At 36.7% G+C, this 16,230-nt stretch overlaps 1 protein-coding gene across 1 annotated transcript; it reads left to right on the top strand.

Moving 5' to 3' along the window:
• The first annotated feature begins 2,636 nt into the window (after positions 1 to 2,636).
• On the top strand, positions 2,637 to 16,070 carry LOC100804254 (actin-related protein 8). Its single transcript, XM_003547817.4, has 12 exons — positions 2,637 to 3,160; positions 3,483 to 3,571; positions 3,665 to 3,735; positions 3,810 to 3,877; positions 4,067 to 4,128; positions 5,037 to 5,134; positions 11,103 to 11,184; positions 11,421 to 11,563; positions 14,162 to 14,307; positions 15,150 to 15,283; positions 15,391 to 15,509; positions 15,722 to 16,070. Exons 1-12 carry the CDS (start codon positions 2,841 to 2,843, stop codon positions 15,797 to 15,799), a joined length of 1,410 nt encoding a protein of 469 aa, XP_003547865.1. The 5' UTR covers positions 2,637 to 2,840; the 3' UTR covers positions 15,800 to 16,070.
• The last annotated feature ends 160 nt before the right edge of the window (positions 16,071 to 16,230 follow it).

Raw genomic sequence — 16,230 nt, 5'->3', positions numbered from 1 at the left:
CTCCACATTTTCTCCTTTGTAAAAATACACTTGTTAGCATTGCCACACCTCTGGGGCTTGAGTTTATTCCTCAAGTAAAGGAGTTGTTGGAGGAGGGTTTGATTCGCAAGAGCTTAAATCCTTGTGCTTTGTTGGTGCCCAAAATAGGTATTATTAGGCACCAAATCCCTAAAATAGGTGGTATGATGAATGTTTTGAGTGGTGCAACCTCTTTTGTAAAATCACTCGTGCACCCAACATCTTCATGATTTGTGTACATAGGGACTCATTAGGTAGGTTTGTTCTTATTTTTAGTTTCAATACAAACTTAGGTACCCATATGGGACACCTTAGGTTTGTCATACTTTTTGGTAGGAATAATCAACATAAAAATACAGAAAAAGGTATGTTTTATTGCATTACTTTTCTTAATTTTTTAAATAGTGATCAATGGATTCCCATGAACTCTAAGAGAATAAAGGTCATTCCTGAGTGGCCTACTCCACCAAGTATAAGGAAAATTTGGAGCTTCCATGACTTAATAAACTTTTACAAAAGGCTTGTCCCATATTTTTCTATACCTGTAGCACCACTCATTGAGATTGTGAGGAACCATGTTCCTTCATGGGAAGATGCCCAGGAAATGGGTTTTCAGACCTTACCTTACTTCAACTTCCCAAACACCACTAATATGTATGTTTTTGCTCTTTTTACAGGTGTTGAGGAAAGAAGCCCAGAGTTTCAAGAATCTCGGGATTTGAGGTCAAATCCTTTTCAAGGGGGAGGGAATGATATAATCCTACCCCGTAAGGGCATTGGATATAAGACTCCAAGTAGATTGGGCCAGATATGCAAGAGAAGGCCCTAGGGTTCTTATGAGCCTTAGGGTAGATTTTGGGCCCATGGGCTAAGTACGAGCCCACTTGTCTTTGTAAATATTAGATTAAGGTTTCATTATTTTTGGGCCTTGTATTTAGGGCTCCATAATGTAGGTAGGGTGCCCTAGAAATAGATTTTTCAGCCCTAGTATTTTAGGGCACCTAGACTAGTTTTTGTATTAGGGGTAGTTTTGTAATTTCACATGCACTAAGTGAATATTTGATGTGTGTGGTTGGAAATAAATTTAATTGAATTGGTAGAAGCCTAATCCAATTAAATTTTAGAGGGGGAGGTGAGCATTTGGTTACTACACCTCATTGCCACATCATATAGTCACACTTTGTGCATGTCCTTCATGCTTTACATGCCTCATGACACCTAAACACACTTAGTGGAGAATCTTGGAATTGATCTTGGATTAGTGGGCTGAACCATAACTAAAATTCACTAAATCATAATTAGTGAAATTTTGGTTCCAAAGTTTGGCTCCACAAATTCAATTTCAAATTCAAGTAAAATTTGAATTGAAATTCAAATTTCCCTCCAATTTTGTGTGACACTTAGGCTATAAATAGAGGTCGTGTGTGTGCATTTTTTGGAACTTTGATCATTTGAATATTAAACTTCAGAGCACAAAATTTCGTGCTCTTCTCTCCCTCTCCCTTCATTCATCTCCTTCTTTCTCCAAGCTCTTATCCATGGTCTCCTATGGTGGTGAGCTTCTTCTAGACTCATCTTCTCCTTGAAGTGGCGTCTCCTCTCTCTCTTCCTTTCTCCATTCCACTGCCATTCATCTTCCAAGAAGCAAAGGAATCCATTGATGAAGAAGATCTTAGGCTTACAAGCTCCAATGAAGCTTACATCACAATATTTGGATGAAATTTACTACCGGCAGCCATTCACAGATACAGGTAACCATCTTCGCTTTCAATGTATGCAACTGAAAAATGATGATGATGTTAACACAATGTTAATATGTAATCATCAATTTTCAAGTGTTTGTCCGATTGAGTTATTATGCACTATTGGTAGAACACCAGATGGTATATTAAACATACTTCAAGCCACTATGACCCCTATTCATGATGGCCTGTTGTATTACAATGAGAGGTGGAACATGTCACGCCAAAATGAGTTTGTTGGTTACTCGTTCACAGGAAAAAATCTCAAAAAGTTTGACATTCCTTCCGGATGTACCATGGATGAACTGAAAGATTTGATCAAGTAAGTTGCGCCTCATGGGATTCCTCTTTATGGTATTTATGAAACACAAACGGTAAGACGATTGTTTTTTCGACAACCAAGTCACTATGAATATTCACATGAAATTATCAAATTCGAAATTATTGAACTGAAATTCAACGATAACGTCTTGAAGGTGTTAGTGCATTCTAACTACTGGAAAAAATTTGGACCAATAAAAATTTTAGCTGTTTTTAGTAAGCATGTAATCAAAATGGAAGATAATATGTCTATGTCCTTGTTGCAAAATTAACATGGCTTAATTGTCATATTTGATGCAAATTTTATTTCTTTCCACTCTCTTTAAGTTAATGTAATCTTTGAAGCTAATGTAATATTATTTTATGTTTGAAATGATTTTATGTTTCAATTTGTGCAAATTTTATGTTATTCATATTCAAAAATAAAATAAAATCTCCATCTAAAATAAAATAAAATCTTCATCTAACAAATCAACCTCAATAACCTGGTGCACAATTTTTTTTAAAAAAATACACAAGGATATTTTTATCTTTTCATGGAATGCATGAGCAATGGGTGCACCTAACAACACCCTTTTCATTTGTCTAGACAACAATCTCTTACGTGGCACAAAACTGATCGCTCTCTAATGACATTGATTTGCTCTTACACTACAGTTTCCTCAACAACAAACATCGACCAAGGATACTTGTCGTCGTTTCTCAAATCCAAAACCTCGCTTCACTCGATTGGGCGTGTGCCTTGTCGTCGTCGTCGTCATGGCGACGCTGCTAAGAAAACTGTGCGAATCGGCGACGATGAAGCGATCCGGCTCTCACTCTCACCCTCACCCTCTCCCGTCCTCGGAACAAGCACGCCCATCCTCCCCTCTTGGCGCCTTCGACCCTCTCCCTGCCGACATCCTCATGCAAATCGTCCGCCTCTTAGGCCCCAAACACGCTGCCAGACTCTGCCTCGTTTCCAAGTCTTGGCGGTCACTCGTCTCCGACAACGCCCTCTGGGCCCACTTCCTCCAAACCCACCACCCCCACTCCCCGCTCTTCGCCGAAACCGCCCTCAGCTCCGGCTACCCTCTCCCGTAAGTTGCTTTACTCTCTTTTTTTGTTCTTACCAACGAGCGCATGAATCAACTTGTACGGAATTGTTTCAGTCGTGTCTCGAGTTCGAGTCTTTTTAGTGTGTTAGTTTTTGCTAGCAGGAGGAATAGAACCTGCGACTTTTTCCCCCTTCCCTTATTTCTTAACCATCCAACCAACCTTGTATCTCCTTCGAGTGAGTTGATATGCAACTGCGATAAGTAACTGACTCGAATAGAATTGCCTTTAGCAGTGTATTAAAAAAATAAACATTTATTCTTCCCACTAATTGCTTTGATTCAACTCTAATTATTAAAATTGCAGGACCTTGCCTGCTCAGAATTCACCACGTGTCTCGTTCCAGCATGCTTACGCGCTGCGTGAACGAGTCCCTCCTTCTGTTGTCATCGACGGTTAGTTTTACTTTACCTTTAACTTTGTTTCGTTCTCTCTCTGGAAATGGTACTTTTTGTTATTTTAATTCTCTTTTTGTTCTTCTTTATTAGGGGGTTCTGGCTATTGCAAATTCGGTTGGAGCAAAGGGGCCTCTCCTTCGGGGAGATTTGCTACTTTTTTGGTGAGGCTCTCTGCTTCGGGTGAAGGTTTTTGGAGTTGACGTGTTTAGTGCTTGATTGGGGATTTGATTTGCAGGAATTTGGTAACGTTGAGACGCCTATGTATACTAGACTGCGACATTTTTTCTCCACTATCTATAACAGGTGTGCAAGTCATGTGTGTTTTCTTCTTGTTGGTGAAACAGTTCACTACTGTTGATAATCATTTAAGCAAAGTGTGTTAGTTGATTGGCATAAAACACGAGCAGTCATGTTGTGGAAGATGAAGTTGTTTTTGTTGATTGCTTAGTTATGAGCTTAATGATGATAATGTGTTGGTTGCTTTCTCTGTAGGATGCAGGTGAAACCAAGTTCTCAACCTGTTGTTGTTTCTATACCAATATGCCACTATGACGGTCAGTTAAATTTTATGGTTTTACTGCAGTTGTTAAAATGTAGGGAAAGAAAAAGTGTACAGAGAATTTCAGTGTAATATATTGTTGTATTTGATACTTATGTATGGATCAATATTGAGAAAAGCCTTAAATTGGGCTTCTAAAGATCAGTGTGTCATGATGTTTTAGTCATTTGAAGATTTTTGTCACCGTATTAGTCTTTCAAAGATACAAACTAGCTATCAAATTTGCCCTTATGTTTCACCACTGCAGTCTTCTACAAGGATGAATGCGGTGATAATACTCTAATTTTTATTTACAAATGTGGCTAGATTAAAAGTTTGGTTGCTTTGTTCCCTACATAAAAGAACAAATTTTAGTCATTTGAAGATTTTTGTCACCAAATTAGTCTTTTAAAGATACAAACTAGTCATCAAATTTGCCCTTTTGTATCACCACTGCAGTCTTCCACAAGGATGAATGTGGTCATAATACTCTAATTTTTATTTACAAATGTAGTTAAATTAAAAGTTTGGTTCCTTTGTTCCCTACATAAAAGAACATTTACAAATAGTTCCATGTTTTCTCTAAATCTAACACCATCATAATTATGGCAAGTGGTGCAGACTGATTTGTAAACTTTTCATGTGGGGACCAAAATGTAAAGTTTTTCTAAGTAGGGACCAAAATTAAAAAATTGTCAAATATAGGGATCAAATTTTTAATTTGATCTACACTATCTTGTGAGAGACAAGAGGAGTTAACCTTGGCTATATAACCATGCATGGATGCTAAAAATTGGCTTGCTTAAATTTTATCTTTCTTTAACCATCCATTTTGGTTATGTAGTCAAGATTGCATTTTCTTATTCTAACACTTGATACTAGTATGATTTTCTAGCCGTGTAATGTTCTGTTTTGTACTTGCAGATACCGAATCAGCCAAAGCATCAAGACAACAACTTAAAGAAGCAATCTATGTTGTCTTGTTTGACATGAATGTTCCTGCTGTATGTGCTCTCAATCAGGTAAATTTTAATGGGAACGAAAAATAATAATTTCTGTTACCATTTTACCTTTTCTGAATAGAATTTATTGGCTCTAAGCATTGGGCTTGGAGAATCCATTTTGTTCCTCTTTTAACTTAGTTATTGCAAGAGATACATGGATTTTGGTACTTGCACCTTTCTGACAAATATAAGTGTGTTACCCACATCCTCTTGTTTTTAATATTTATAACCTCTTTCAAGTGCTTATATGCAAGTTATACTATCTTATATTTTCATCCCTTTCAATAGAGAGAATACATGTGCCCTTCCTCTTCGTCTCTTGTAGAAAAAAATATGTAGTTTAGCCTTGTTTTCCGCATTGTTAATTGAATTTATGATGGTCAACCAGACTATTTATCCCCCCATGCTCATGAAGGTAACATTTGGCATACAAAATAAACAAAATAGATCATTATATTCTATTTCCATGCTTTACATCAATCTTAATTGGAACCAAAATGAATCAGTATTCTCCTCATGTCCTGTTCTGCTCTGTTTTTTAGATGCTCACCAAACATAGCATATAACTCATGTATTATTCCATTCTGCTACATCTGCCAAATGGTACTATAAATTCTAGATCTTTTCCTTTTCATAGTGTTGATGGTATCTTTGTAGTTATGTGACCTGGGATGCCCTTTCCTATTCCAACTTGGTGTGATGCATGCTTATCAATCCTTGGTAGCGCCGCATAGCGGCTGACCCCCAAAACACTATAGCAGTATAGTGCATGCTGAATGGTAACAGGATATCATGTTTGTAATTAATAATAAAAAGTTGTATATCTTAGCTCTTAAGCAAGTGTACAACTATACCAGTAAATAGTATTACAGTAACAAAGGATGCCATGACTAACCTAAGAGATAGAGAAAAAAGGAGGGAATGAGTTTGGGTCTTAGGGAGATAGATGACCAAATAAAAAAAAGATCCAAGACTCAGACTAGACAGACAATAAACAAAGAACATGAACTGATGGAACAAAGAGAATAAAAAGAAAAAAAAACTACTCAGTAGAGAGACTAAAACACAGAAAACATAGATCGATGAGAATAAGAGTACAATGAGAACAAGATTACAAGAAAAGCTGCTAGATGGGTTGTTGGAGACATACTGGAGGGCCACACGCCAGAGGGTTGCATGAGAGTTCTCCAGTAGTTACCAGGTATGAGAGGAGAAAAGTGAGGCATGATAGTTATGAACTTTGAAAGGGTTTTCTACAAGCTTAAGCCCTTTTAAACCCAAAATACCTCCATAAAATTCCCCTTTAACATTAATATTTGACCGCATTCTCAGGATTTTTGACACCATAAGCATAGCAGTGCTATGTCTCCATGAAATGCCCCCATTGCAGCCACTACTGTGAAGTGTGATGCTATGGTGATGCATATAGCAGTTAGGGGCTGCTATTCACTGCTACGATACTATAGTGCACTATTGACAACTATGGTGTGATGCACTGTAGTGCACTATTGACAACTATGGTGGACCAGCTAGACCACTTGTCTCCAAAATGGCATTATTTTTCAGTGAAGGTTGGGTCTTCCCCTGCTCTCAGTATCAATTTTATCTCCCTACCCAACCAAACTAATTCATTCTTACTAGAAACTCATGAGCTGTGAGCTGTGAGCAGTGTCTTTGGTGGCACATGATGTTGGCAATGGGGGCGATGACATGCATTATTGATAGTGGGTTGGGATATTGATCTGACTAGTGACATAGGGCACAAGTTAAAGTGTTTCAGTATGGTGATCAGAAGGAAAGGAAGTTGTGTGGTGTGATGGTGTCAAATGACAGCAGTGACAAGCAATAATGTGCCAGTCCTCTGTTGAGCAGCAACTCTTTTGCTCTGGGATGTGCATGCAATTCCTCTGTTCCTCTGAGCATGCATCACATCCATCCATTTTAGGGTCCTTAAGGATCAAGCATATTTCTGATTGGTTTGTGTTAGGAACCAAGAATTGAAATGAGAAAGAAAAGAAAGGATTTTATTGACTAGTAAGAAAAGAACAGAAAATAAGAGAGAAAACTCTCCTTCAGAGGTTTCCCCTTCACAAAGGATTTCTCCTTTCACAAAGAGCTAATGTGTCTACAAATGATAAGATCTCCCTCTCTCCTATCATTTTTCCCCTATTTATATCTAATAAACTCCTCTATCTAACTAACTAACCCCTTAACCAACTAATCAATATCCTAACTGTGGTAGCTAACTTATTAATAGTCTAACTATGTTAACTAACTTTCCCTTCTCCTTATATCCTAACAATACACCCCTCCTAAAAATCAACCTTGTCCTCAAGGCTGGAATTTGAAAACTGAAATGACACACTTCCTCGAGTTTTCTCCTTTCCATCTGAAATTTCCTTTGCTCTTCAGCCTTTCGTCGGGCTTCCTCAGTCAATGCAACCTGACGAGCAAGTTTTTGTCTCTGTAGTACTTGCTGCTCTTCACGCTCAACTGCTTCAAGATGAACTTTAGCAGCCGAAAGTAAGTGGTTGCAGTATCCAACATGAGTGTCAATTTTCTTCTCATCAAACCCATGAATATGTAGGTTGGAAGCAGCAGACAACTGACTAAATACACAGACAACATTTTGCAGCTCAGCAACAGTTGCTCTCACCTCGTCTACAGTCCTCTTTGTCTTTTGTAGTGTTGATGCTGAAAACTTTTGCATTGCAACCCCTGCATCAAACCTTAAAGTATAGTTTGAGGGTGCCAAATGAATGGCTCTCAGTAGAGTTTTTGTACAGTCTTGCCACTGTTCAGCCTCATAATGTGTACGAGCTAAATATAGAAGTATTTGAGAGTCTGTGTTATAATAAAAATTCCGCAAGCTATATTTTCACAGCCAAAGTAAATTAGTAAAATTCCCCTGAGCAAAATAAACATGCGATAGATTCTTTGGCCTCTTCTCATTGCGAACTGCTGCGAAGTAGTTCCACTTTCCCGTAGTGACTCTATTGCCCTTAGCATCTTAGACGATGATTTACTAGTTGCAAGTGGTTTGGTGTCTAGTAGTTTGGCTTACATGCCAAAATTCCTTGCTTTGTCAACAAAGAAGACCCATCTTTCTCCTTGAGAAGTTGTAGTTCTGCTGATGATAACCCATTAAGGGTTGAATGTGAGCTTGCATCCGGCGGGTCTGGTGGTGGTGTAGGCGCAATCAATCTCCATATAATCCCAAATTCATGGTTGTGGGTTTCATAAAGAAACCATTATCACCCTCAACATCTATGACATTTACTACCCAAGAATGAGATTCTTTGATGATAATTGAGAAATCCCCTTCTTTTTCCTGCATTTTCTGCTGCAAATTCTCAGTCTCTTCCACCTTGATCTCCTCTACCACCTCGGCATCAATGGTTTTCGAGTCTTTGTCTTCGACAACAAACTCCTCCCCACGGTGGGCGCCAATTTTCATTAGCAGGACCCTCAAGGGCTTTTATTGAATCACTGTCTTGCTGTGACTTTGTTACCCACACACCCAACTGCAAAGTCGATATTGTCTGCATGGGTTGTTTGTCCCTTTTTCAAACTCAAGAATGATGCCCTTTTCCCATCACAATTGGTTTGCATCAAGGGTCAACCCTTAGCCCCTACCTTTTTACCTTAATTCTGGATGTCCTCACGGAACAAATCCAAGAGATAGTGCCGAGATGCATGCTTTTTGCAGATGACATAGTCCTCCTTGGAGAGTCGAGGGAGGAGTTGAATGAGAGGTTGGAAACTTGGAGACGAGCTCTAGAAACACATGGCTTTCGCCTAAGCAGAAGCAAATCGGAGTATATGGAATGTAAGTTCAACAAAAGAAGGAGGGTTTCTAACTCAGAGGTGAAAATAGGAGACCATATTATCCCTCAAGTCACACGGTTTAAATATCTTGGGTCTGTAATACAGGATGATGGAGAAATTGAAGGGGATGTGAATCATCGCATTCAAGCAGGATGGATGAAATGGAGAAAAGCATCGGGGGTGTTATGTGATGCAAAGGTACCGATCAAGCTAAAGGGAAAGTTTTATCGGACTGCGGTAAGACCGGCGATTTTGTACGGAACAGAATGTTGGGCGGTCAAGAGCCAACATGAGAATAAAGTAGGTGTAGCGGAGATGAGGATGTTGCGGTGGATGTGTGGTAAGACTCAAACAACAACAACAACAACAACAACGCCTTATCCCACTAGGTGGGGTCGGCTACATGGATCAATTTCCGCCATAATGTTCTATCAAGTACATGTGTGGTAAGACTCGACAGGATAAAATTAGAAACGAAGCTATTAGAGAGAGGGGTTGGAGTAGCGCCTATTATAGAGAAGATGGTGGAAAATAGACTTAGGTGGTTTGGGCATGTAGAGAGAAGACCGGTAGACTCTGTAGTGAGGAGAGTAGACCAGATGGAGAGAAGACAAACAATTCGAGGCAGAGGAAGACCCAAAAAGACTATAAGAGAGGTTATCAAAAAGGATCTCGAACTTAATGATTTGGATAGAAGTATGGTACTTGATAGAACATTATGACGGAAGTTGATCCATGTAGCCGACCCCACCTAGTGGGATAAGGCGTTGTTGTTGTTGTTGTTTAGTCTCTTTAATTTCCTCAATTGTTTTCTTGATCTTGATTTCAGAGGGCTCCTCCTCCATGCTTTCCTCCCTTTTAACCTCAAGAATGTTTTCTAAACTTTTTAGTTGTCCATGCTTCAACTCTGAAATGCTGATTTTGCAAGAATGATGGTGCAACCCTCAAGAATTGGGTTCCTCTTCCTAATTGTCCTCGCTAGACCTGTTATTGTCATTGTTCTCCTCTTCCAGCTTCTTGTCTCTGTTGACCAAGTTTTCCCCACTATCTGAAGGTGTCTTTCCCTTCTTGAATTCAAGAAGTAGTTCCTTGATTTGCCTCATCTCCAACAATCTTTCATTTATGAGATCCATGTCTGTTTTTAGATCTGTAATCACCTTTCCATGCTTGCTGGCCAATTTGTCCAAAGCGCTCACTCTGCTCTCCATCGTGCAACTCAGATACAGCAGGTTGGACTAGTAAGAAAAAAACAAAAAACAGGAGAGAAAACTCTCCTCCAAGGGTTTCCCCTTCATAAAAGATTTCTCCTTTCACCAAGAGCTAATGCTCAATCTACAAATGATAAGATCTCCCTCTCTCTTATCCTTCTTCCCCTATTTATATCTAATAAACCCCTTAACTAACTAATCAATATCCTAACCATGGTAACTAACTTATTAATAGTCTAACTATGCTAACTAACTTTCCCTTCTCCTTATATCCTAACAGTTTGTTAGTTATTTCTTGGCATTGCTGCTATTCCACTATCATTGGTAATTCGGTATTGCTTGGTCTATTGGTTGACAATGTGTTTAGTTTTTTTTATTCATTTAATATTGAGTTTCACTGATTTATATGTTTTTTAAAATTATTTTCTCCAGATATTTTTACAAAATATACTACAATTTGGTTCCTTGTTGTTTTATGCTATGTTCTAATTTTTATGAATTTCTATCTTTTGTGCAATTTTATTATATGAAATTCTATCTCACATTCACTCACTTAATTTTTAAATTTATATTGATGTACCATATCTGTGTTTTAGAAATTCATATCCATATCTGGCACTGGGTACCGATATTGTACCCATATGTTTGCAACGTAATTGTTAGGTTGAACTTGAAGGTGAAAATGCAAAAACACTGATGGATTGAGTGGAGTAGAATCATAGTTCTATGTAAACTTAAGAGCCTAGAACTAGGTGCAAAGGAACTTCTTTTCAATTAACGTAACAGTTTCAAATGAACTACAATTAATCAAGGGTAGATTGTTTGTTTTTCCATGAATATAATTGTCTATCCCTTTTGTTCGATCACGTATGGGTGTTCCTGTTCTTTCAATTACATTTTATTTTGTCTTTACCATATTTACTTGTTTCTTTTCTATTATGTAAATCCAGGGTACTTTAGCTCTGTATGCTGCAAATCAAACATCTGGGATAGCTGTTAATATAGGCTTTCAAGTCACATCTATAGTTCCAAGTATGCTCTACAATTTTATTCTCTTTTAAGGTTTTTTAATTTATGGATAACAATAGATTCCTTGCATGAAATGCCTTAATCTACTGTCTTTGTTGGGTTCAGAGTTGGTCAATACTTGAACAGTACCTCTTCTGTTATAATCCATACATTGTTCCTTTATCTAATGAAAATGAGTTGATGGCCAATATTTTCTCTGTTCCCCTTGTTGTGAGTGTATCTGCATTGTTGTTTTACAGTTTTAAATGGTAAAGTGATGCGAAAGGTGGGTGTGGAGGTTGTGGGGCTGGGAGCACTAAAACTTACTGGATTTCTTAGAGAACAAATGCAACAAAACAACATAAGTTTTGAATCTTTGTACACTGTTCGCACACTGAAAGAGGTATTGTTATTGTCCTTTCTGTTCTGAAATAGTTATTTTGATTGATGGGATTTTACTTATATTTGATGCTGCAGTGCTCTTGAGAAGATAGAAGTGGACCCCTAAGATTGCATATTAAATTTAGTCTACTTTAACATCTTTAATCTAGTCAGAATATTTGTTTTCTTCTAAGCACTCCTAAGTTGAATTTGATTTTAAATTTTCACTTCTTTGGCACCTTTTGAATCCTTATTCATTTGTAAATAGGTAAATCAAATTCTCTCTCTTTTCCTCTCTTACGCTGTCTCCGTTCAAAGAAAAAGAAGCTTTAGGTTCCCTGATTCCTGGTGTACAATATTTTCTAAAGATACAAAAACCAAGCACCCACCTTATAATACAGGATTTGTAAACTAACTGCTAATATATACTGTAGGGATGTGATTTGTGTAAGCTGTCAACACTCAACAGCTATGACACTGATGTTGGTCATTCTGAACTTGTGTACATGTGATTCAAAACTTGGTCTAGGCAGCCTTTTTGTTAGGATATCTACTACCTATTTTGTGGAAGGAGAGTAGATTAGGAACCTTTTTTTAGACGCAAAGATGAGAATGTCAGAATGGGCTGATCTTGATGGAGCTGCCCATATAACCAAAACCAATAAATAGGTTGGACCAACAAATTTGATGCCTGAATATAGTTTTGCTTGGCCTGAAGTGACAGGCTCATAAAATGTCAAAATTAGTAATGAATTTTTTCTTAAGTTTACTTGGATGTTAGTTTAAAACATGAAAAAGACAATGGGACTAACCAAACCAAGAGGGAGGAGGGATGAATTGGTTTAGAATCAAATTGTCAAAAACAGAGTTTTAAAACTTTCGTTGTCCAAAGAATCGTATCACAACTTTCAGTTAAAACAATATTAAATCAATCACCCAAACATTGTACCCTTTTTTTAAAGTGCATCAATTTAAAATATCTTTGAAACTTAGCAAATTGATAAAGAATGCAATAGTGAGAGATGAGGGTTAAAGAGAAGATAGAAAACAAGATTTATACTGGTTCACTCTCTATTTCTAGAGAAACTAATCTAGTTATCTAATTCAACTCAAATTAAATTTTCACTATGCAATGTCAGTTTTTACAAGTAATCACAAGCAATTTCAAATTCTACCTAGAAAATGAAACTTAGGCACCCAACCCTAGGGTCCTTAGTGAATCTAAGCCTAAGACAAACCTATTCTTAGCTTCAAATTATAAACACCTATTCTAACATGCAGTAAAACTCTTACACATGCAGTAATAATGTGTAAAAATCATATGAAACAAAGTTAAGGAGAGATACAACCTTTACATTGAAATGCAAGAACAAAAGACTTGATTGAATGGAACTCTCTTGATATCAAATGTGTTTACAACTCACTAATCACATAACCTTTAGAGAAACTTTTCTTTAGAAATCTACAAGAAACAAAAACTAAAGTTTGTGAGTTGAAAAAGTTCGTTAAAAAATTGTTTTTAAAGTGAGAACACAAGGTGGGTATATATAGAGAAAATAGTTATAACCGTCTGTAATTGATTAAATTGGCAAAGTAATCGATTACCTTTCCCAGTCAATCGATTAAAGTGTTATCCCAGTGTAATCGATTACAATCTTGATTTAATTGATTAAAGTGTTCTTGATCACTTTTTGGAACACTTTAAAGAATGATGTAATCGATTATTATATCTTCGCAATCGATTAAACTAAGATCCTAGACATCAGACATGGTCTCAAATTGAATTGTGTAATCAATTACGAATATATGGTACTCGATTAAACCAGAGCTAAGATCTCTTTGCAAACTTCTCAAAGACTTATGTAATCGATTACAGACAGCGGTAATTGATTAAACCAGTGAGTTATATAGCACAAAAGATCTACCTTATATAGGGAACTACCTTCCTACTTCTATGTGATGATGCATGATGTACTCATAGATAGATTAAGTATTATAAGCAACAAGCAATACAAATGCTACTCAATAAGAAGTTGGGCATGTAAAAGTCAAAACACTTCTTAGTCTTGATCTTCATGTTGCTCCCCCTATCTCTAACAAAACAGGCATTATTTGAAGTCACAATTGATTTGAAATCTTTAAATGCAAGTTAATCTAAGTATTTTAATACAATTTAGTCAAATAAATTATTTACAAAATTGACGTTTTCGCACTTCAATAATATAAATAAATAAAATGTGGGCCAGTGAATATGCCCAAGTAGTCCATAGCTTCCAAAGTAGCCTAGGTCAACAATTTATCAGCCTGTATCAAAATTTGGTCTAACCCATTTGTGTTGGTGTGATTCAAATGACTTCATTCCATGACAAGGATTCAACAAAGGGAGCTCCCAAGTCCCAAGAGATATATTCTTCGGACACTTCAAAAATTGATGATGAAATTTGCTCAAATCCTTCGTGCTCTCTTTTATATTTTTATTTTCATGTGTTTGTCTCTTTTCCTTTTTCTGTTTCTCCATTAAAGTTTGGTGAGAGTGATTGGTACCGTACTTGCATTTTTCTTTTCCTTCAAAATCATCTGAATTAAATTGTCTGATATTTCATTAGTCACATGGCAACAGAAGCTATGTTATGTTGCTGTTGACTATGAAGCTGAGCTTTTGAAAGATACTCAAGCATCATTTGAAGCTGTAGAAGGGTTGTTTACACTCTCAAAAGAGCGGTTTCAAACAGGAGAGATCTTATTCCAGCCACGTCTTGCTGGGGTGTAAGTTTTTGACTTTTTGCAATATGGTCAGATTTAGTATACAACTATACATATTTACTTCAGAGATTATGTTTATATCTACGATGATCTGGTGTGTTCGTAAATGAGCATGTCATTATCATAATAATTGAATGGACTGATTAAAAAAACATAGCAATCTTTTGAAAATAACATTAAAATTGCAATTTTCTCTTGATTTCGTTCTAATAAACTTTGTCATTTTTATTTTGCATTTGTTTGAGCTGTAATTTTGTTAATCATAATAAGAAACCAATTAATTTTCATTAGTTTTTTGTTTTTTTGGGAAAAAAGTAACAGATAAAAAAGTCACTAATTTGATATTTCATCTTGCTCTCAGAAAAGAGTGAGGATATTTTGTTGGATAGACTCGTATTATCTAAAAATGGTAGTGTTCTCAGAAAAGAGTGAGCTCTTCTTGATAATTGACTAGACCCATTTTCACTTCAGTTTTGTTTTTTCCCAATTTCTAACCTTTTTCAATAATTTACGACATGTTAGATATTTTAAGGTTAGATGGAAGTTTGATGGAGTATTGTATTGGAAGATCTATATCTTCTAATTCTAATTGTACTTCTCTTATTTAAGTCTTGTACGTAAACAAAAAAAAAACTTGTGTATTTGACAAAAGGAAAAATGAACGAGTTCACTCCACCTACAAAATTGAAGGTAACATATGAGATTAAAAAGGAATGGGAGTAAAGCTATACACGTGTTAGGGGTTTGTAAATGAGTAACTCTTATGAGCCGCCCACATACCTAGGTTATTTGCTTATATTTTCCCAGAACTGAAGCTTAGGTATATTTTGCACTTATTGGTATAGGCGAGCAATGGGTTTGCATCAGGCCATCGCTCTTTGTGTGGATCATTGCTATTCTGCAGAATTGGCAGGCAACAACGATTGGTATAAGACTGTTGTCTTATCAGGGGGAACTGCGTGTTTACCTGGTTTAGCAGGTCTCTCTCTCTCTCTCTAGGCACTTTACATCTTTGCAACAGAGCAGAAAGATGAAATGTAACTACTTGAGATTTCTAATTTTACTGTTGGGATTGCTCTGTTTCAGAAAGGTTAGAAAAGGAACTCCATTCATTACTTCCTCCTTATATGTCCAATGGAATTAGAGTCATACCTCCTCCATTTGGTGTGGATACTGCATGGTTTGGTGGAAAGATTATTAGCAGTGTGAGTTATCTACATAGTCTGATAAATATTCAAATTTTGTTTGCTGCAGAGGATGTCACTTTTATGTCAATTAAAGTCTTGAACATTCCAATTAAACTGATTGATTTTCTTAGATGTATCGATTTTTTTTTTTTTAATAATCTTGTCTCAACTTGATTGTCTGTTACAAGATAGTTTGTGCCACTCAAGACTGATTGTTCTCTTATGTACAGTTGAGCACCTTTCCTGGCCCGTGGTGTACAACGAAAAAGCAATTCCGTCAGAAGTCTAAACTTAACCGCATTTGGTGATTACTCTGATATGGATTTTCTTTTCTGTGTTGTAAATTATATAACAGCAACAACTGTTTCATAATTTCCACTGCTGGGCAGCAACACTAAAGAATCAAATTTAGTTATACTTGTGTTTTAGTAACAATACTTGGATACATAACCTGTTGTGATAAAAAAAAAGCCTTTTTAAGTATCAAGTTTGTTTAGAATAAAAGGGTACACAGCTTTCAAAATGTATTGTACTGTACCTGTGAAGAAATTGTTAATACAGTTTAAGATTCAATCCCAAGCTGAGGGCTTTTATTTACTAGAAATAATACTGAGTTTGGAATTCATTCGGAGGTTTATTTTTTTAACACTGAAGACCTTACATAACGTTCAATCTCCACAGGGAAAGGGGTGCAACTTCCTTTTAATTTTATGTTGCATTCTTTGTTTGAGAACGTCAG

The sequence above is a fragment of the Glycine max genome, chromosome 16 (genome assembly GCF_000004515.6).
Source record: "Glycine max cultivar Williams 82 chromosome 16, Glycine_max_v4.0, whole genome shotgun sequence".
In the NCBI taxonomy this organism is placed as follows: Eukaryota; Viridiplantae; Streptophyta; class Magnoliopsida; order Fabales; family Fabaceae; genus Glycine; species Glycine max.
Note: the sequence above shows the minus strand (reverse complement) of the source record. Positions and strands in the feature narration are given on the sequence as shown.

Coding starts and splice junctions, on each gene's coding strand:
- LOC100804254 (XM_003547817.4), top strand. CDS start 2,841: ATGGCGACGCTGCTAAGAAAACTGTGCGAATCGGCGACGATGAAGCGA. Junction 14,308..15,149: donor CAGCCACGTCTTGCTGGGGT/GTAAGTTTTTGA, acceptor TTATTGGTATAG/GCGAGCAATGGGTTTGCATC. Junction 15,510..15,721: donor GTGGAAAGATTATTAGCAGT/GTGAGTTATCTA, acceptor TCTTATGTACAG/TTGAGCACCTTTCCTGGCCC.